Raw genomic sequence first — 22,784 nt, forward strand, 5'->3', positions numbered from 1 at the left:
TCCTCAATCAGCTGTTGCCCAGCTGTTGTGGCATCCAATGTTTTGGGTAATTTTCAGACCGACCTCTCCACACGCAGCCGAAACTTCCCTTCGAATAAAACCCAAAACATTCCTCTCGGATGCTGAGTGCGCATGTAGAGTGCAGCGAGTCCTGCGGAGAGCAGGCCACTCTCCCACGGACTTTATGGCAAAGCTCCAGGACGTTTATCTGAACATGGCCAGCATCCTGGCGACCAGTAGCGGAGTAACTTTGAAGCGTTACGGTTCGTCGCGATTTGGAGTCGGAGTATCGCACAGGACCTCAAAGGTTCCCCGGTCGAAGTGTCAGTGTGTTTACATTGTTTGCAAGCCAAAGTGAGTTTACAGCGGTCTCATCCAATCGTCAGGATTTTTCTCAGGCGCTCAGGAGCTCCTGTCGCTTGTGGGACTAAGCTGAGTTGGTCAAGTGCTTGCGAAATTTGGAACTCAACTCGACCAATAAGTGCTCAGAACAAACTTAGTTACTCAGAATAAACACAATTATTGAAAAGAATATTCAGCCAACAAAATTACTTATAGCATATTAAGCGTTTTTGAAAAAGCAATTGCAATAGTTGAAAAGCGAAGGATTATATATTTCTATCAAATCTAAAATTTTTTGCCATATAACAGCATACCTTTTTAATAATCTGCTAGAGTTTCCCATTTAACTTTACCCCATTCTGCATTTCTAAATTTTAAACAAAAAAAGTTAAGCCAAAGTTTTTTTTAGATTATTATAGCCTTTTCTGGCTTAGAAAAACTTTGCGGAACTGTTGGTCAAGTTTAGCAGCAGTTGGGGTATTTATGCCCACAAAGATAACATTCTATAAAAGTCAGCCACAAAATTCCTTGCAGTACAAACACAGTAAAATTCATGAAAAACAAACAAAAAGCGACAAAGTGAAATTAACAAAAAAAATAAACACAAAACCGAAAAGTGCAAACACAGAGCCACGAGCCAAGGCCGAGGTAAAAGCGGTGAACCCAAACAAATAATTTGAAATTAAAACTAACACGAAAAGCAGACTCAACGGATCGGATCGACGGACAAGGGATTTTAGCCGGAGTTTGTACGTGATTTTGCTTTTAAGAACTACATTGAATAATATTTACCGCCAGATGTGCAATGTCCTCGCCTCTTTCGCCAGCTATTTCCCCCGTTTTCCTTCGCTCAGCACTTGAAGTTTACCTAGCTTCTTGTGGCTTCCCTTTTCTGCGGCTTTTCCCGCGCCTCCAAGTCCTCGTTTTTCCAGCTTAGCTTAGCGCTTCAAGTGGCGTACAAGAGCTTCGATTTTCCCGCTGAAGGCATGGCACTGCACGTGTGTGTGTGTGTGTGTGTGTGAGTGTGCGTGAGTGTGCGGTTGGCTGATGTTGTCACCGACTAGAAAGAGAGGCCTTAAGCGCCTCACTTTACATAGCAAAAACTAGAAGATTGAAGAGATTAGGCCCACACCCCACCACACCCACCCACCCACTGCCCCCGTCGAACCGAAAGCCTTCTGGCCAGCCTCATTCGTACACTAAAAAAAATTAAAAGAGCACTGCGTACAAGTTATTGCAACTGAAGAAAATTAATCGTAAACTTCATCTAAGTTTCTTACCATACAAAAGCGAATTTACAGTAGATTTACTAGGAGGACTTACCTTGTTAAATTTGTTATTTAATCTTAATAAATTGACTTGAATCATATATTTTTTCGAGTGTCCTTTTCGCACACGCACCTTCTTGTCTCTGTGATTTGTATGCGTTCGCCGCCTTCAACGTGGCCCCAGCTAATGTTGGCTTTCAGTTTGCCCCCGGGAAGGGGGGCGCTTTTGGTTGGAGTGGATGGAGTGGGTGCAAAGGGGGCGGGGCAGAGGGCTAAGGGTGCGAAAGTTAACTCCGCCATAACCCCTGCGTATCGCACTAAAAACCTCGCCATGTCGCCCTCTCTTTCGCTTTGAGCAAGACGGCGTGTTTGTGGCATAAAAATAAAGATAAATGCGAGTTCTTTACAACGCAGCGCCGAGCACTTCGAGTTGGGCGTCACGAAACCCCTAAAAAACCCCCTTTCACTACGGCCCTTTTCCCCACCCCCCCGCTTGAAACCGAGCACTGTGGGCGCTGCGTGAAAAAGTTCACTAAAGTCGTGACTACAGCTATTACACAGATTCCGCGGCTTGCAAGCGATTTAACGCAATAATTTAACGTATTTTAAACATAACTAAAGCCACAAAAGTTTGAATTATAACATGAATTAAGTAAAGAAATAAAGAAATAACTATTTGGGCAACTGCTTAGTTGGCAAAACTATTTCCTGTCAGTAAGTTTTAAAGTCAATTAAACAACTTTGCAGTTTGTCGTCGAATGAGGCAGCACTTCAATCAGTCAAACAGGTTTCCCAATTGTTTGCCCACCACTGTGCAAGGACACACCTTGTTTTAAGGTCCTGGTTAAAGGGCATAAACAGGGGGGGTGGGGCTTGTTTTGGGTGGCTCTGTGGCTGCTATCAAAAAAGCGTCACCAGCAGGCCAAAAACTTGTGGATGGAGTTGGTCTAGGAGCGCAGGGGAGTAGAGTGGTTTTTGCGGTTGCGAGTTTTAGATTTCTTCTTCTCCCAGCCTTTTTTCTCGGTCCGTGGCGGTATGTGTGTGTGTTACCCCAAAAATGCGACCAAAGGAAGCTCACCAAAAAAAAAGAAAAGCACACACATTTCTAAATACAAACGGGGGCAAATGAAGGAGGAAAGTTGTTTTGCATAGAGCGAAAAATGTTTTTCGCAATGTTTATCTGCAGCGGCCCGTCTCCATTGCCTTTTTTCTATTTTGCTGTTGATATTAGCGCTTGTTTATGGCCCAGTGTATATGTACTTTGTATACCCAGTAATGGGAGAGTTTGCCAGTGTGGGGAAAATGTAATAATATAGAAAAGATACAATACAAAAAGATTTCTGCCCACTTATCAATTTTAATTTTCCCTTGATAAATATTTGCGCTGCCCAAAAAAGTATGCTACACATTTTGCACGCTGCCGAGTACAAAATATTCGAGGCATTTTCCGTATTTTTTCTGTACGTGTGTGTCTGTTTGTGTGTGTGTGTGTGTGCCACGCTTCGTCGCATTTTAAATTAAGCTTCATTTTTATTTCTATTTACATTCTGCTCTTTCACATCGCTTTTCCTCGGCTGCTGCAACTGTTTGCCAAGAAGAAGCAGCGGAAAAGTTTTTCCAGACATAGAGGACCACGCCCCCTGCCAGCGTTTTTATTTGTTTTTCATTTTCACTTTTATTATTCCAGCATTTCTACAATATTTTTGTTGATGCCCTGCTGTTGTTGCTGTTTTATTTATTTTTGGGCCGCGCCAAGTGAAATGTTTGATTTATTTTTTATTTGCCATTGAACGTGTTTATTTATGTGTGTTTGCTACTTTGCTTTTTACAGGCTAACTTCACTCCATTTCTGTATTTTTTTCTTTACTCTGCTCTTCCGCTTACTCGCCGTTTTCGCGTGCCTCTTACTGTAAGCTGCAGAAAATTGGGAAATTTTTAAGTGTTTTATTTTTACTCTTCGTAAGCCGGCATAAGATATGTTTCATTTTGGGAATTAGCTTTGTGAGCATGATTTATGACAGGAAACAGTCGGGCGATCTCGTTCTGGATTACGGAAATGAGTTTTTCTATTTGAATATACAATTTTCGCAGAGAGATATGTTGGGGATAAAGCTTGAATAAGCTTTGTCAAAGGGAATATTAGGTTCCATGGCACATTTTTGTTGGCAAAAAACAGTGACTTTTAGTTGAAAATAGAAGACAACGCATTCGCAAACCCCTTTGCTGTTTTTCAGATTTGTGTTTAGAATAAAATAGATGTATTAGTATATTTTTTAATCAAATTTTGTTTGGCAATGTATGCTTATACAGTATTGACACACAGAATATCTGTGTACAATAAACTATGCCGAAATACCTAGCCATTATTGCATTTTTCTATTTGAACATTTTTTTTCACCTATTGATGCTGTATCCTTTTTTGGAATTCCATTCGTAAATGAAACGAAAGGCAGAGCTTCACTTCTAATTGAAGTCATCGTCCTCGATGAAACACAGTTGTACAAAAAGTTGTTTGAAGTACGGGGTGGTCAGCAAAAAGCCGGCCAATTGCGGAGCATAAATTCATTTCTCAAAGGAAATATGAAAATTCCCGCAGTTATCCTTCTTACGACTGTTTTTTTTTCAGACTTTTTGTGTGTGCAGCTCAGCCGCAAAAAGTTGATGAAAAATCCGGGAATATTGGGGCTGAAGATGCGAAAAGTTGGGCTCAGTTATCGGGACTTACCACAGCGCTGACTTTAAGGAGACTTACACAAAAAAATGAAGAGTGGCCCGGGGATGCGGAACTAAGCGGATTTTGATTTGTTTTCGCTTGCTGCTCCAGGACAAACAAAGAAATGTGCTTAAGTTGTTTGTGCCGGAAAGTCCCCGATGCTCTTAACTTTCCCCCAGCCACTCACTACTCACTCCCCGATCACTCACTCACTCACTTGCCATTTCCCCGTTGTACACCGATTTGACATCCGTTTGAGGGCACTCAGTTTGCCTACCTGACAGACCGCAGAACATAAATATACTTTTCAATATGGCCCAGCCGCAGCCTCAAATTGGATGAGTTTTAATTAATTTCGTCATTACAATAATTAATTGAATGCCTGCCGGGGGGCGCTCAAGGACATGCGGAACTTGTGGGTGGCTGACTGTTCGAGCTGCGCAGCTGCAACAAATTGCAATATATTTTACAGCTACTTAGTCGGCATTACACATGCACCACGGGAGCCAACTTTTCGACGCCACTGTGTGCGCCCAGGTTTGATTTATCGCCAGCCATCGGAGCTCGTAAATATAGAACGGGATTACATACTGCCCTTGGGACTGGTTGCGAAGCCAACTAATGATTTCCCATCTGATATTGCATTTAGTATTGGCAGACCCTGCAAGCATTTCATTACAATATACGCGTGTTGATTTTACACAGAATTACTTAGTTTATTCATTGCTGAATGCTGTACAAATTCATATTATTTCAACTTCGATTTCTGTGCTCGTGGGTTGTTAGAGTAACTTACTTTAAACTTCTGTAATTGACATTTGCACAGATTTAAGTCAATGCAAAATGTCTTGAAATTTATCCAAATTAAATGGATTTTCCCCACCCAACTGAACCACCCAATCAGCCGGTGGTTTTGGCCGGGCCAATTTGGTTTAAGCAGCAGTAGCAGTTCGCTTCAAACAGAATATCTGAGATGGCCCATCGCATTGGACTGGTCATATGAACCATTTCACAGAGGGAGCACAGAGCGGCTTAATCTGGGAAAATGTGCCTATAAATAGCTCAAGATACCTCCCCCGCCGCCCCTTCGCCCTACGCTCTGCAGGATTATGGCTTTCCAGATAAATATGTCGCACATAAAGTACCACAACGAACGACTGTTGAACTAGATTCAGCACACATGCTTATCCATATAACTGAACAGGGAGAAAATCATGTTTGCTGAAGAAAAGTTAAGAAAATAAGTTATGAGTTTATATAATTAAGCCCTCTTTCAATGAGGTTTAATTAACTTCAAAGTCATATAAATAACAGCGGATTGTTAGGTGAAGCATTGTTGAATTTCTTTGTCCGCTTCAGATAGTTTCTCTCAGTGCACTCGAGAAATTCATGGGGCGACTCTGCGTCTTCAGCTGCGTTGACAAACTGCAGAGATAAGCGTGCGAAAGGGAGGACGTGGAGCCAGTACAGAGCCAGCCATGAATGTATGTCCAGCTGGAGTTCCACTTAAGTTGGCTCAATGGCTGTCCCGTCCAGTCCACTGGGCGCAATCAACTGTAAGTTGTCAGCTGCCAGAGGCAGTGGCCAGAAGGAGGGGCAACAGTGGGTTAAGCTCGGCGAGCCGCAAATCAATCGGGTCCCCTTGAAATTCTCAACTGAATTTGGGGGCTTCAGTGCCCGTTGAAATGCTTTGTCAATTATGTAATTCCAGTCTTCCTTTTATCGGGCCATCAAATTCAATTGCATGTGCAAGTTATTTTACTTGGTCATGTATTCAATTTGCCCAATGAATTATGAGTGGCCCGACCCGCATGAGGGAAATCATTCGATTAGCTGACAAAAACATTCGACCTGCATTTAGCAAAAATGTTCAAGTGTTGAGTGCACAAATTTGTTGCATACTTTCGAACAACTCATCGAGCGAAAACTCTTTTTTGAAGGGACAGAAATTCGCTGAACAAGTGTATTTACCAGTTTATTGTTGTATTCGGAAAATTTCAAGTGAGCGTGGCATTTCTGCAAACAATGTGCTTGGGTGGAGGGAATTTTAATTAATATGTTGCCCTGGCATTATGAATTCTATTTGTGCCGTCAGATTTTGAAATAGCCAAACAAATACTGTAAAGCGAAACGCGATGGAAAATAAATACGATTAAATGCAAATATATTTGCCAGAAAAGCCAAACAACACAAAGTCAGCATTCAGCCGGCCATGGATTTATAAATAATATACGAGCATTTTTTGTTTAGCAAATATATGAGTGTGGTTGCGAAAAATGGGAAACCAAAAATTGTTTTGCACTAATATAATCTATTTTTCTATTTACAGATTTGCAGTCGCCATGAGCGGATATTTATAAAAACTGAAATAGTGTAACAATTTTTCCAACGAGCCAAAATCCCCAAAGGGAAATTCAAAGCCAGAAAAATGTGGAAAATCTACATTTATACATTGGTAATTGCGGTGGTGGCTGCAACAACTAGCGAAACCATAACAAATGACTTGACTGCGAAAAGCAACAGAACGCTTTTGAAAATTTCCACGGACGAATCGAGGGAAATTTCAGCTGTGGGCGGTTCAACCTCAACGGCCACGCCCACCACGACGGCCACAACCAGCACAACAACAACCCGGGCAACAACGGTGGCGGATGAGGAGATGGGGGAAACATCCACACCAACAACAGTCAGGCTAATGACAACCACCCAGAAGATGGTTTCGGCCGATTTGGGTGAAATAGGCAGCATCAAGGATGCACTGCATCGGATTAAACTGAGCGAAAAGCCAGTGGATGGAGCGACAACCACCACCGAGCAACCAGAAGCCATGGATCAGGATGAGCAGGATGAGGAGGATGTTACCCCCACAATTTCCCCGCTGCAAATTCAGATGCAGGCTGCTGCCTCATATCAAGTAGCCGAAACGTTGGCCGACTTGAACGAGGAGGAACGCGCCAGATACGACGCCATGTTGGCCCAGCAGCCCACGGCCAGCAAGCTGAATATAGTGGATCTATATCCACTGAAAATCGAGGACTTTCAGCCAATTATACAGAACGATAACGATGAGTTGATTAAGCAGCGAACCGTGTTCACCCAGCCGGAAAATGCCGAGGAGTACAAGCAGAATCTGATGCCCAACGAAGTGGAGATGCTGGTCGACAGGGAGGTGATTGAGGTGAGGGACAAGATTCAAATCAATCAGGAAAAGTTCGGCAGCGCGACCACAGTGAAGCCCACAACAATTAGACCGCAGCAGGGAACCACAGCCGATTTCACGGGCAAACTGCTGGCCGATCAGGATGATTTGATTACCGAAATCGAGAGCAAGTTCCAGCTACACGAAACGACAACTTTGAGGCCCAAAGCCACGACACAGCAGCATCCGGGAAATACCTTCATTGATCGCCGGGTTAAGAAAAGCTTCGAGTTTCCCATGCAGCATCGGGCCAGCGATGTGATGGCCATGCCGCACATTGACTTTGCCAACACCAAGTTCCAAACGGATGCCGACGCGCCCAATCCGCCAGCCTCGCATCCCGAATTCTCCACCACAAAGTTCTACAACAGCAAGGAGCTGTACAACGAAATGCTGCTCCACAATAAGCGCAAGTTAATGAAGGCAGCCAAGGCTGAAGGCAGTCCGATAAAGTCAGCGGAGGATACAACTCGAGCCAGCAGCTCGAACGTGACGCCAGAAGGGAAAACTTTTGGCCCAACCGCAACTACAACTACAACTACAACTACGACGGCAGGAAGCACCACAACAACAACTGCTGAGTCAACTAGCGCGGCAGCAACAACAACGAGACTGCCGGCAACAACCACTGGAAAATATCAGAAGCAACTTAAGCGTGCCAAATTATTGCTCAAGGCCCTGACACCGCCAAAGTCGGATGACAAGTCGACGGCATCCCCAGCACCATCGACCACCAGCACCAGCACTGGCACCAGCTCCAGCAGCAGCCCCACCAGCACCACAATCACCAGCAGCACCACCACAACGATGGCCACTCTGCTGGCCAGCGTCAGGACTCGTCCTGCCGCAGCTAATCCCACTAAGACCGCTTCAAAGCCAATCGCCAGGCCGCGCATCCTGAGTCGCCTGCAGGAGAAAATCAATTCGCTCGAGTGCGAGATTTCCAATGTGCCGCAGGACTCGCATCTGTGGCGCGGCAACGAGACCCACGAGCTGCTGCTGCCCATTGTGGTGAGTCCACTCATAAAACGATTCATGCGGGATCACAAGTCATTCAGTAGTAGTTTATTTAATATCAAACAATTTCGTTGGGAGTTTTTCGGATTATTATATAGATAAAATGTAATATAGATATTATGGAAAATTCTTTATTTTATATATATTCTAGTTCAACTTCTCCCTGTGCACCGCGTTTAGGGCTTTATCAGAACAATTGCGGCCTTATTAAGTTCTTATCATTAGCGAGACAAAGGACACACAGGCAGCGAACGAAAATACAGCTTAACGGTTGAATGGAATGGGAACACAGGGCGTATGCGTGTTATTCGAGTAAGCGGGTTAAGCAATTAGCTGGTGGTTAGGGAAACGGGAAAATGGTAAGGGTAAGGAAAAGTGAGAGCTGGCGACTGACTAACGGACTCCATTTACATAATACGCCTGCTGACGGCTAATTAGTATGGAGAAAGCTTAGTTTTCGGGTTCTGCGAACCTACGGATTAGCCAAACGGAAACGTGAATCCTAATGAAGCTGCTGAAGTTGTTAGAAAAGATTGATTAGGGACCGAGTTCAGCGAAGGCAACCCAAATACACTTCATACCCAAATACTCTCTACAAATACAGCTCTACCAATGACAGCCGACATTCGATATCCAATTTCCCTTCGAACAGCCGAAACTTGTTAAAACTGTTTGCTCGGCTAATTGAAAACCTTTCAGGGCTGAGACAATTTGGCAACCGAAGGAAATCAATGGCGACCGGAGCCACATAAATAAATGACAAGCACATTTGAAGTTAACATGGACGGGAACAGTTGAGTGGACAAGAAAAGGGCATCGGCACACAAAAAAGGATTCGTCCTGCAAATTTAATCCCCCAATAAGTTGGCCAACAAAGAAAATTATTGATCGTCATTTTATTTGGCCATTTCCCAGCAGCATGTGAACGTTGGCTATCGAGGGGACGACCCTAAACAAGTTGACCGGAAACATTAGGTTCTTCCCCAGTCCTTATGCAAAAAAGGACGAAACCTGGGGTGTGCTTACAGTCCAGTTCGCTTGTTTAGCATCCGAACATCACCTAAGGCAGGTGTAAATTTGAGCTATAAATAAGTCGGTTGTTTTTCGTTTGAACTTCTCAAGCTGTATATGAGCTTAATATTTTGTTTAAAGCTTAATTTGATTAATAAAAAATAACAGGAGTTGTAAAGCGCTTAAATTATTTGTGGTCTTTTGATAACCGCGAAAGTGGTAATTAATTTAAGTTTAGAAAAAAAATCATAAGCTGATTATAGCCTAATGCCCATTATTTGCGGTTATTTAAATGTGGTTTATTAATTGATGACCACAAATTACCAATTATATTCAATTTAATATCTGCAAAAGGTGGCTATTATTTTAAAGCCAGGCCATTTAGGCTCGAAACGCACTGTCCGCTCGGCTGAGAAAAGGGTTCTTCATTTCTTTATTAAATCGCTTTTGTTGTTAAATCACGAATAAACTAGACGAATAAAGGGACTCCGGCCGGAGCTCATCTGGCGAATTCCATTCGGGTCCGGGCTTCAGTTTGGAGTCAGTTGTCCATTCTGCACATATCCCTTTCGTGTCCTGTTTATATTGACGTAAATCAAGCCATTTGCCTGGCCAAATCACAGCTGCTGTGCTGTGCTGCTCCTTGGCAAATATTTAAATTCATTTCGTAGGAAATGAACACACCCTTTTCATCGGCATCGACATCAGAAGTTATGTGAGTGTGCTTTGCGAGCCAAAACCTTTGACTAGCTGACTGTGGACCGAATGTTTAATTAACATCGAGCGGAGTGTCTATTCAAACGGCTTGCTGTGTGTTTCCAAGCGAAATGCCATTAAGTTTGATGGCCATTTGAAGGATGTTTTGGGCGAGATTTCGTTTCTTTTGTGGGCGGCCAAAATGGAGCAGCAAAGAAGGCAGCGAAATTGATTTCCTGTTTACTTTTTGGCCAGCAAATGGCCAATGGCAGTTCGGCCATGAATTTAATTAAAACGCACTGCAGCAATATGCAAACTCCGGGCCACCTGAGAGGAAAATACATATACATTAAGCATTGGCATAATGTGTACCTTGCATACAATTAATGCCGACTTCCTTGGCGCCTCAAGGTCCTTTTTCCAGCTGCCGAGAAAAAGAAAACAATTAAGGAAAACAATTTTTGCATAAAAGGTGGGCGCTTCTCATCAAGTTTTGTGCTCTCGGAGGTCAGCGAAAACATTTCTCAACTGAATTTGTTTACTTTGCTGTATGTTGTTTCGTGTCCTTTTGATGGAATTTTATTCTCTCTGTATACTTCTTAAGTCATTTAAGCCCAAATGCATTTTTTTTACTTTTTTTCTGAGCTTATGCTAATGATTGAGTGGAAAATGTCTTGGTGGCACTCAAAAGATTGAAATGTATTTATTTGCCTTAGTTTATAGAATAATACCAGTCTGTTTAAAATTCAGATAACTTTAAATTAGAAATTTGTAATGCACATTTCGTTATTCTTTTGGTTCATTTGTTTCAATGGTTCGCAGAACAATGGACATAAATTCCCAAATATTTGTGGTTTTAGTTTCGACAAATTGTATGTTTCCAAGAAGCGCGGTCAACAACGAAAACTTGTAACATATACAACAAATAAAAATGGAAATGTATGCCATTACCTATTGCGGTGTTCATAAAAAAGAGCCGACCACAAAATACGCATGAAATTCTATGTTACCCAAAAACTTGGCCACTGCCCAGTGGGTCAACATTCCCCTTTTGGATGTAAATATGCAGCTTTTTTCGGTCTGACCGGCATACAATGTGGACTTTTATGTGCGTAGAGACAGGCCATTAAAATGCCATAAATTTTGAGCTCCTACAAATCCGGCCGGAACAGTACAAATGCGGCATAAAAAGCGACAGGCAAACTAAACCGCTTCAAATTGTGCAAAAATATGCTAAAATTGCCGGACACAGAGGACAGAGCACATAAAAAAGGATAGAACAGGGATAACCGCAAAGTCGACTTTTGGGATGTGGATTTCTATTATTTGTATACCGATTTTTTGATGTGCCCCACTGGCGGCGTATGTCTGGCTTAACCCGAATTAATAAAAATTTGGCAACTTCGAGTGGATCCGTGCATATGCCACAAACTTTGCTAATATCCCGCCGGAAAGAACCTTTTAGCTGTAGGTTTATTAGGTTGGGGCTGCTACTACTTATTTGAATGTGTGCTTTTTGGGGGCAGAACTAAGTCGGTCTAAAAGGGACAGCAGCGTGTTGTAAAAGTGAAACTAGAAAACTTGCTAAATTATTCAGTTTCAGTCGACTGTCTGACCCTTACAACTCTTACAACTCTTACTGAATAACCAATTTTTTTGCGTTTTTCTGCCCCAATCTGCTCTTCTCCAGACCACGGAGCACTGCCAGCCGGACGAGCACTGCGTTCCGAATGTCCTGACTTGGCGAGGAGAGGCTGAGATCCAGTCCGGCGACATTCTGATTGTGGAAATCAATGATGCCATGTTGAATCCTTCGCACGAGCCCAACAACACGAGCAGGTGAGTGTTAATTGATTAGTTGTTAGTTTAAATTGCTGTGTATGGGAAATTACTTTTTAGTGCTACGGGTTAAATTAATTCCGCAAACAAAGGGATGCAATCTATAATGGAATTGTATCGCAGCTGTGCACTCCAAACTTTCATTTTAATCCTGTTGGCACTGACATGTTGTAAAAGCGGAAAAAATACTTTTTCCCATTGCCACGATGGATCATCGATTTATTCTTTCGTGGTAAAGATACAGGGCTGTAATGCAAAATGTAAATTGTAATACAGTTGATGGCTTCGCCCTTAGACGCACAGATACATTTTCCTAAATAATCTGAGACAATCACTACTTCTTTTGGTCCTGTACACAGATCAAGAGTATCAATTTACGGCAGATAAGGAATCCAATTACATAATCCCCACTTTTTGCCATCGCTACTTGTTGAAAGCGAACTTAACCTGACTGCTGGCAGTGATGTATGTAGTTGATCAAAGCCGGTGACTTGGGTCCCGGGAAAAACTGTCATTAAGTGCCATCAGCAAAATCATCAACAACAGCAGAAGCAGCAGCAGCAGCAGCAACATCAGCAACAGCAGCAACACTTCGTACAACAACTGCTGCCTCATCATGGAGCTCATCATGGAGCGACCCTTTCGCCAGACACCTGAGTTCCCTAGAAAAGGGGGAAAAGTGGAAATGGGGAAAAGGGGAAAAGGGGAAAGGGGAAAGGGGGAGTAACCCTAGGTCCGTGGCACATGGAAGAAATTAAATCACTCCCTTATTTTACACCTAGTTGGCAGGTTGTGGGGGATTTGGCTATTTTTACTCTTGTTTTTATTTTCAGTTAAACGCTTTAATGCGCACTGAAACGTGTTTGTTCGGGGGCTTATTATATAATAACGTCCATTAAGGACCTTTATTGATTTTTCTGCAGCACGTCTGCTCGAGTCGAAAGATAGGGGATAGTTACAGGTCCCAGACACGTTCGCCCATTATCTTGGCCTTTTTGCAGTTTATTAAATAGTTTACTCTTAGCCAACAGTCGCAGTCCAACTCTCCTTTCTGGCCATAGCCTTTATTTCAGTTCGCAAATTTTTATTTCTCCTCTCCTCGCCTATTTTTTAAAACCTGACAAAGATGCCCCAACAAACTGCGCATATAAATGCGATATCACCCAGGCACTGGAAACAATCTTGTGCGTATTTAAATACATTATAAAGTGTGCTGCAGGGAAGTCAATTTTTTAAAGAAGGCGTGATATCAAAAAACCTTTTAAAATCCCTTTGTAGCAGTGGTAGTCTTGAATTATTTTTTACCGAATTACTGCCATTTTGATCTCGATTTTCTCTGAGTGCAGTCCTAGTTGTTGACCATTAGTCATGGGCCAGGACGTACACACACCACAGCTGGCTGACCCTTTTTGCCATGGCAATTATCACGTTTCTCTCGGCTTTGCTATCATTTTTAGCTGGACGACTGGACGGCCCCACTTTTTGCCCTTTTTTAATTTAGCTCGGTGTGGTGGGAGGTGGCTGGTTCTTATCTTATCACTTGATAGATGCCGCAGCCGCCAGCCATCAGAAAGTTTTTCACCCCGAAGAGAAGCGCAAGAAAAATTAAAATTCATTTGTCGAACTTTGGGCCAGACATCAAACGCGACCGCGCTGGAAATTTTCCGCTTTTCCTTATACATATTTCCGCATTTCTTTTTTTTCGTTTTCCTATCCGGCCCGCGGCAACTCGAAATGCCTGGCATAAGTTCCGATTTTGTAACTTTCCTGGGGCAAAATAAGACCGCAAACAATCGAGTTAGTTGAGGAGTGAAAGTGATGCGAGGTATAGCGAACAATTGAGCGTGGGGCAACGCAGAGAAAACTTCCCGCCAACTATGAAAATGAGATGTCAAAAAAGTTTTTATTATCGATTTAATGTGTGTATGTGTGTGTGCGCCTGCCAAGTTAACAAATGCAATAGCAACAAATAATAATGCTGCTGCAAACCCATGGAAAAGCGAGTGGGTAGCAAATAGATTGGCGATGCTGGAGGGGGAGCCACTAACTTTCTGGGGTCGCAGTTTTCCAACAACTTTTCCCTTTTTTTCTCTCGACTACGTGTTGTTGAAAAACTGCTAACTTGAATACTATACAAGGTGTCTCCCCCCATTTGTGTCTATGTTTTGTAGGAAAGTAGTGGAAGTACGGAAAGGCTTCACAGAAGAGCTGCAAAGTCGAGCAAGATGGCTTCAAATGAACATAGGTGCAGTACTTTCATAAAGCAGAAAACTTAAAGGTTTCAAGTGTTTGTAGTGAATCAAAGGCAGGGAGCTCATGTTTCTTTATCAATATCAAGAAACATAAATTGCAACCAATAATTCAGTAGCAGAAACCATTAAGCAGGAGCATTTACTGCATAGCTTTATATTTTGATGTTAGTGTAGCATAACAGACTAGATAATGAAAAAGTTGAAGCCTGTCTACACATATAAGCCTAGAACTCAGCAGTTCGCACTCCATTAATATCTGCTTATAAGCTGAAGGCTGCCGCAAAAAGTAACCGCAATAACAGCCTGGCAACAGGGAAATTGGAAGGAAACCCTGCGGCCCGAGAATCCTCGAAATAAACCCTTCTTTCCGAGGCAGCCGCCCTGCCTCGACTAATTTCATTTCCGCTTTTGTGCTATTTAATTTCCGCAGGAGCAGGAGAAGCAGTGGGGGTAGCGGGGGTAGCGGGGAAGCAACTGCTTATAAATAAATTTCAATTAATTAAGCACATACACAGGGAAGACAGCAGCAATAGGGACTGCGATGTCTTCGCTCATATTTATAACTTAAGCAAGCAAACATAAGCCATTTAGCTTGGCTGCCACCTTTGAGCCACACTCATTGCATGTCTGTGTCTATTTTCCGCACCGCACTCCCACCTGAATTCTGGATCCTGGATCCTGGACTGTGAACTATGAACTCCGTTTTCTGTACCAATAAACGTCATCCACGAGCAGCGCCGTTCACGCCACACAGGTGTACCAGGTAACTCGTTCCGGCCACGAACACTGCGATGTGACCGAGGGCGTCCTGCTGGATATCACGCCACTGGTGGTCGACGGCAGGAAGCTGGTTACCCTGTACGACAAGGACCTCACCGAGGGAGTTAACCTGCTAATTGGTGAGTACTCACTTCTGCGTGGTGCGCCAAATTCGTGGCTTCAAATTCGGTTACCCTGTCTTAACTTGCAAATAAAAGTTAACAACAGAAAGCCGCCCATCTACGTAATATAAGATGAAGTACGTTGAAGAATTCAGTTTTCCTGTGCCCTACCATTTTCTGAACCTGTCTAGTTGCATATTTAACTGAAATGTTCCCCAAAGAGCCATCAACACCTCGAAATAGGCCTCCCAGTTGGCCAGCTAGGGTATTCCATCTTCATCTATGCGGTGTCATTTCCAACTCGTGCCAGAAGCCAGAAGGAAGCTGCCTTTGGGGAGCCATTTTTTTACCCTGTTTGTGGCCTATTATATGGTTTTATTTTTTTTTTTGTCCTCCGCTCGGAGCCTTCGTATCGCCTTAATTAATATGAAACCCTTTCCGGCTTCTCCTCCTGCCCTCCAGTGGTGTCCGAGTTGTGGGGCGCGCAGTGTGTGCGCCTGAAGGTGACCACCAAAACCGACAATTGCGGCGAGAACGCCGATTGTTCCGGCAAGGGAGTGTGCTACTCGAACGCCGGAATGGAGGAGTACGAGTGCCAGTGCTGCAGCGGATTCGCAGGACCGCACTGCGAGGAGATAGACGCCTGCAATCCGAGTCCTTGCACCAACAACGGCATCTGCGTGGACCTCTCGCAGGGCCACGAGGGCAACTCGTACCAGTGCCTGTGCCCGTACGGTAGGTCATTAGCCGGGAGCCTTGGTGCTCATTAGTGGCTGGTCGGTGTCCTGTGATAATGCTATTAATATCCATCCCAATTCCATCCCCACTTTGTCTCCGCAGGATACGCGGGCAAGAACTGTCAATACGAGTCGGATCCCTGCAATCCCGCCGAGTGCATGAATGGCGGCAGCTGTGTGGGCAACTCGACGCACTTTCGGTGAGTCCAAGGCAAACAATAGATAGAAGGCATAGAAGGCAGAAATGGCTGAAAGATGAGTTGCCATTGCCAGGCTGCACTCGGAAAAATAAACACCAGCCCTGCACTCAGATATTCCCAAGCACATCACATGAGTGTGGCACTTATCAATGATTTTGAAACAACTTGCACTAATTTGCTCAAATTTATTCGGCCGTAGAATAAGTTGTTTTAAAGTCAGTAAAGAATAGTAAACATCCATAGTAAAGCCATCACATTTGCGCCGAGTGCAGTGTACTACAGCAGCCACAGCAGCAGGAGCAGGAGCAGCCTTCATTCAATTATCCTGGCCATTGTTTTGCGGTTCTGTCTAGCCGCCGCCGTCTGTGTTTGCTCATAAATGTTGACTTTTGTCGCATGTTCAAAAATCCCCAGTTGCTCCGCCATCTCTCGTCAGTTTTTGTTTTCTGTGACTTCTGCGACCACCCCACTGTACTGTATTAACCCCTCTTTGTGCCGCCCCGCAGCTGCGACTGTGCTCCCGGGTTCACAGGACCTCTTTGCCAGCACAGCCTGAATGAGTGCGAGTCCTCGCCGTGTGTTCACGGCATCTGCGTCGACCAGGAGGACGGGTTCCGCTGCTTCTGCCAGCCAGGTGAGTAAATGGGGCCAACAGTTTCAGCCAAATAAACGCAAATTGCCTTCATTCTTTTGTTGATTCGCTGGCGAAATCGCTCCCATAATGCCAATATTTTGTGAGTTATCATCGTCGAAATTTCACACAACGATTGTTGGCTTTGGCTGGCTCTATTATATATTGGATTGGCACTAGCTTTGTCATGAATGATATTTGTTTTGCACAGAAAGAAGAAACTAACTTTCATATATAGTACTTTACCCTTGTGCGAATATTTGAGCACAGAAAAGGTTCGGGGCACATTTGCTCGGAAAATCCACGTACTTTAAGGCAATCAAATTTCGCTTTTGCAATTGAATTGAAATCAGCGCAAATCAAAAAATCTACATCGAAGCTCATAAATTATTTCATTGGCACAAACACAATTTGCATAAATCGCACTCAATCACAATGAAAGTAAATGTATAAAAAATCACTGAGACAGAGACGAGGGCAATTCCGGCAAGTCGAGACAGTTGTCTGTAGTCTGTAGTCGGTTGTCTGTCGCCCAGCCAGAGCATTTCCCATTTTACCATTTCCATTTCCCATTGAAATTTCCATTTCATTTACTTTGCACATTTACAAGCTTCTCAACTGAACCCTTCCCCCAATTGCTTTGCACCTTTTATTTCATTTCTTGGAATCCTGTCTCGCAGGATTCGCCGGCGAACTGTGCAACTTCGAGTACAATGAATGCGAATCGAATCCGTGTCAGAATGGCGGCGAGTGCATCGATCACATTGGCAGCTACGAGTGCCGCTGCACGAAGGGATTCAGCGGCAACCGCTGCCAAATTAAGGTGAGTGAACAATGTCAAATGAGTTTAAGAAGCGCGAAGGTGGCGAGACACTTCTCTTTCCCAGCCAGACGTCTGAATACCAGCACTCAGTATCTGAGTCTTGAAATTCATTCCATCTAAATTGCAGGAATTAGAACAACTGAAAACACTGTGCAGCAGATATATTGTTTGTAATTTATCTTAAGCTTCAGTTTAGGAGCACTTGTACGATTTACGAAGCAATCCGAGATGCGCGAAAACATGACTTGTGAATCGGCGATGAAAATTGAGCCCCAAGAGTGCCCATCAGTTGGTTCTAGCTCCCCGGGATAATCAATATTTTGTATTGAAAACAAATCCCGCGACAATTCCCCGATGGGAAAGTGGAAGGACTCCAGCCAGCTGGCAGTTGTCTGCGAGTCCTGCTCCTGAATGGGTATTGATTTAATTTGCTCCGACCGAGAATCGCGTACAGGCATAGCAAATGGCATTGGATGGGTGGCAGTAGGAGTGTATCCTTCAGATACGAATGCTGGGCAAATACATTTTTGAATACGTAATGAAGCTTCAGATCTCTGCGCGCCACAATATGCTCTGATTTGTGCCCGTTTTTCTCTGTTGTGTTTTCTAGGTTGATTTCTGCGCCAACAAGCCCTGCCCCGAAGGACATCGCTGTATTGATCATGGAAATGATTTCAGCTGCGAATGCCCAGGAGGTCGCAACGGACCGGATTGTAATCAAATGCCACGAACGGTAAGTCATGATTTATGCAGTTTCGCTTGGGCTTCGCATTTTCGGGTGCTTCCTTTTGACAGTGCTCCCAAGTTTGGCCTGTACTTCCTGGACTCCAGCCACACAAATTGTTGGCAGTGGCATAATTGTAGCCAATTTTGCTGGCCCAATTGCATGCAGAATTGTTTGTGCGGCTGCTGTGCATTTTTAAACTGATTTACGACTTCGGTTTGCACTGGTCGCTCATAGAAATGGATATTCCGTGTAGAAGTTTCCCGCGCCTGCTTGGACTTGCAAATCGATTTCCATTTACGCCAACTTGGTTCATAAATTGAGTTAGCCCCCCAAAATGAGGGGTGAACCTAACCGAAACGAACTAGTAGAATTTAATAAACGCTCAATGGACTTGATAATTTGTGGTGCTAAGAAAAAACTTAACAAAATGTACATAAATTAAGCGTCAAGGCGCCATAATTAAAGCTTTGTGAAAATGATGGACACGCTGACTAACCGCGACTGCTCCGAGGACCCAAGGATCCGCAGAACACTGTCATTATCCTGGCGGCAAGGGGCGTGGCAGGAGCAGGAGAAGGGGAAGAGACATGGGCAGACCGCGGCTCGAAGTTGCGGCTGTTGGTGGCTCGTGGCTCCTGTTGGGGAAGGCAGCTAAATTAATTACATTCTACATGCCAGGCACACACAGAAAGTGGAAGAATGGCGGTGGCGCCTCCATTCTAATTGCTAGTGGGCGTGACTGCAGGATACGAGCGCCGTGAGGCCAAGGATATAATACGAAAATTGTTGTTCTCACTTTTGGGAGCTCGAAAAGTGTGCTGGAAAAACAGTACAGGCGAACTTATAATGCGAAACCGTTGTTTATTTTTTGAGAACATAGAGCACACCAAATAGAATCCATTGAATGCCACAATATTGGCTATATTTAATATCTAACAAGCGTTTTCACACTTCTTAAATTAGCTTAACCAAAATACGTTTATTCTATGTCAATAAATTGGCTTTAGTTTTCATACGTGTGTTCTATGTCAATAAATTAGCTTTTGTTTTTATACGTGTGTTCTATGTCAATAAATTAGCTTTAGTTTTCATAGAGTGCATTGGTTGCGGGGGAGTGGCCGATGCACTGCACCTCGCAATCCACCTCCAATCGCATTGATAACTCTCAGTACTTCCAGCAATGCAACGTGAATCCGTGCACCCATGGCGGCACTTGTTGGTCCAGCGGCGATAGCTTCTACTGCGCCTGTCGTCCCGGCTACACAGGAACCATGTGCGAAGGTGAGTTGTGGTGCCCGGAGTGTTCCGGTGCCGGTGCCGGTGCCAGTGCCCAAAAGTCATTAACTTGATTAGGGCCATCAGCGTGGCCCGCAGAAAATATGTCTCCCCCGGCGGCTATCTAACTTTTTCCGCCGATTTCTTTCCGGCCTTTCCGCAGATGAGTTCGTGGTGGAGACGGTCGTTAGTTCCAGCGAATTTATTGTGGACGATGCGAACGCCAGAAATTTTAATGACAAAACTTTCGGTTCATCGGTTGTGCTTAAGAGTCCCATTGAATTGCATAATGCATATTTTGCGGCCGGAGTCCTGGCAGCCGCCATTTTCATCGTTGCCGTTGTGGTAAGTTCCTCCCATACCCCCATATCCTCGTCCCTTCCCGGGAATCCCGGACTACTCCCATGACCGACCAGGGGAAATTGTACTCTGCGGTTATGCAAAGTGCGCGAAATGGCATTGCATATTCATTTCGATGTCGGCAAAATGGTTCGAGCTGCATTCGAGGCTTTAACCAAAAGTTGCTCAATCGCCTGGACGCCGGACTTAAAGTAGATGCAAATTTATACCATTGGTGTCCGTTCACAATGTGTGCTCCTTCAAGTGGAGAGTCGAGTCCATGCCAATTTATTGGTAGCCGGCAGCGATTTAGTATGGGTCCCTTGCTGAATTAATGCATACTTAAAAAGTCCTGTATAGGACAGGTTAATGTCGAAACTTTAAGTTGGATTATTTAGCGGGCAAACTTTGTCTATTTCTTGGGGGTAAAAGGCAAAGAGGTATCATAGTTTTCATGAATTTTGTATATGCAATCAGATCTATTTGCAATGGGGAGCTACCTTAGGTGATTTTAATTTAACAATTTACTTTGGCTGGGCCAAAAGCTACTGGCTTTAGTAAATAGCTTTTTTGGCAACTACCACTCTGTGGTCCACTTCCATTACCATTAAGCGGCAATCCATAACCATTTACCTAACCCCTCGTGCACATTTCTCAACGTTGCAGGTCACCATTTGTCACTGCAAGGTCAATCAGACGTATCGGAAATTCTCAACACGTTCCACCTCGTTTATACCCATTCTGGGCTTCAGTCGCCGCCCGAAAGTGCAGGGCAAACTGAACAAACACTGGCTGAGTGGCAAGGGGGCCACCGCGACCAGCAGCACCAATAATGTGGCGCCCCCGGGTGGACCGAGGGCCGGCGGAGCAGCAGGGCCGCAGCAGGGAACCCGGCATCTGCCAGGACAGCCTCAGACGCAGACCACGCTGGGTGGCCAGCTGCAGGAGCGACCTTTTCAGCGGCACCTGGCCATGAATCTGGAGAACGACATGTACTACACGGTGGACTTTAGCGAGAACTCACAGCACTCGCCGTTGATACAGTGAGACTTGGACGGGAACGGCGGATGGCTGGTCAAATTCACGCCACGCAAAGAGGAGTGAGTGGTCTGAGAGTATTGGGTTGGGTTCGGGTGATTGTGTAATTATCTTTGATGCTACTCGTTGAATATTCCAAATATTGAACAGTATTCGATAATAATAAACTAAAGAGGCGTGTGAATTAATTTAATGATTACGATTCTGGCTAATGCAAACACAAATATATATGTATGAGTAATACATGAATCTCTGGCATACATAGGCTTAGCAAACTTGTTTATCAAGGTTTATTTTGGCTAAGCACACACAAGCACACTGACACCGAAAGGATAATGTTTGATTATAAAATACCACGTTGGAAGGGAGATCATCTAGCATTATGTAAATGTTTAATATGCTTGCATTCAACCTTCTTCTGTTACCCAGACTGCCTAGACTGCCCAGGCTTATTTGTGCGAGGAAACATAAATTTATGTTGTTTTCTCATGTGGAATCGTATTAGGGCTGGCCCAAAGGAGCATACACAGCAGATACAGCAGACCATCTCGGCTAATTGTGGCCATAAAATCTTCATAAATTTGCTATGCAAATGCCCAGGCCCAAATTAAACTTTATAGGTGCGCATTTGCATATGGACATTTCAAAGAGATTAAATGATTTTCCTGGCCAAGGGCGCAAAGATATCTTCGTCATTGTAATTAGTGTGAGATGTGCTTGGGAAACTCAAGGCCTTTCCCGAAACATAAAAGAGAGTCAAACTAATCCGAAAATATGACACTTTAATGAGGAACAGACATAGAATTTGATAGCTTTTAATAAAGCATGGTTTTCACCGCATTTTCATTTGCAAATGTTTGCAATTAGTTAAATAATAATAAAGCGAAAGCATATTCGATTGTGTTGCGTTTTGGTTGCGATGAAATCAATTTCCCGCGAATGCGTTGCAAATACTTGAATTATATCGACTAATTTCAGGAAATTCTGTTTAGTTTAGTTTTAATTAATTTCGCCCCAGCAATAAATTGCGGCATTTGGAGGGAGGGTGGTTTAAATTGAATTCGGTCAAGGCAGATATCATAGATTATTGCTGCTGCTGGGCACCGAATGTTCGACCGCAGTCGAAAGTTGTTAGTGAAAAATAATTAGCATAAATTAAAATCGTTGCCACAAAAGTTAATATGTTTTTTGTGCATAAATAATATTTATTTTGAAATTATTTCCATAAATGAATGTGTGGTGTGTGTGTCCAGGTGCTGGCCACATTTAGCATATTGCTGTTGATATGTAAACATTAATACTGATCGAATTGCAAAAGAGGTCGGCACAAAGTGGAGTTCACTGCGTTTTAAATCAAATAAAGTGGAAAAAAACAAACCAAACCGTAAGGCAAATAAGTGAACTATATTGAGACTTGATGCACTCATTTTGCATCAATTATAGATTTTCGTGCAATTTGATATGCAGTGAAAAATGAGATTGTAATTAAAAGGCTATATTAAGTAATTAATAACGATAAACTGAGGCAAGCCAAACGAAATACACACAAATGAAAAACAAATAACATAAAATTAATGACACGCCTTAGCCTAAGGGAAAAATCACAGACACAAACACAAGAGAGCAAAGCCAATGAAAATAATGTAATGAAATTAAATGAAAATAATAGCGACTTAACCTATGGCAAAACACTCCGCGTTTTGGGCAATTACAATTTAATTTTTAAGCCAATCAGCGAAATAAAGTGGAAAATCAAACGATGCATGAAAAGGCTTGAATTCAATTTGAGTGGGAAA

At 43.5% G+C, this 22,784-nt stretch overlaps 1 protein-coding gene across 4 annotated transcripts; it reads left to right on the forward strand.

Moving 5' to 3' along the window:
* The first annotated feature begins 225 nt into the window (after nt 1-225).
* LOC120453586 (protein HEG) lies at nt 226-22,748 on the forward strand. Of its 4 annotated transcripts, none has more exons than XM_039638350.1 (13): nt 226-354; nt 877-1,091; nt 6,653-8,533; nt 11,937-12,085; nt 15,073-15,236; nt 15,681-15,953; nt 16,059-16,155; nt 16,662-16,789; nt 17,467-17,609; nt 18,220-18,342; nt 19,506-19,617; nt 19,775-19,956; nt 20,617-22,748. In XM_039638350.1, exons 3-13 carry the CDS (start codon nt 6,752-6,754, stop codon nt 20,995-20,997), a joined length of 3,534 nt encoding a protein of 1,177 aa, XP_039494284.1. In that variant the 5' UTR covers nt 226-354; nt 877-1,091; nt 6,653-6,751; the 3' UTR covers nt 20,998-22,748. The 4 variants fall into 4 exon arrangements, with proteins under 4 accessions (XP_039494284.1, XP_039494300.1, XP_039494292.1 ...); XM_039638366.1 differs by having other exon boundaries at nt 19,515-19,617; XM_039638358.2 differs by lacking the exon at nt 877-1,091.
* The last annotated feature ends 36 nt before the right edge of the window (nt 22,749-22,784 follow it).

This window comes from Drosophila santomea, chromosome 2L (assembly GCF_016746245.2).
Source record: "Drosophila santomea strain STO CAGO 1482 chromosome 2L, Prin_Dsan_1.1, whole genome shotgun sequence".
Taxonomy (NCBI): domain Eukaryota; kingdom Metazoa; phylum Arthropoda; class Insecta; order Diptera; family Drosophilidae; genus Drosophila; species Drosophila santomea.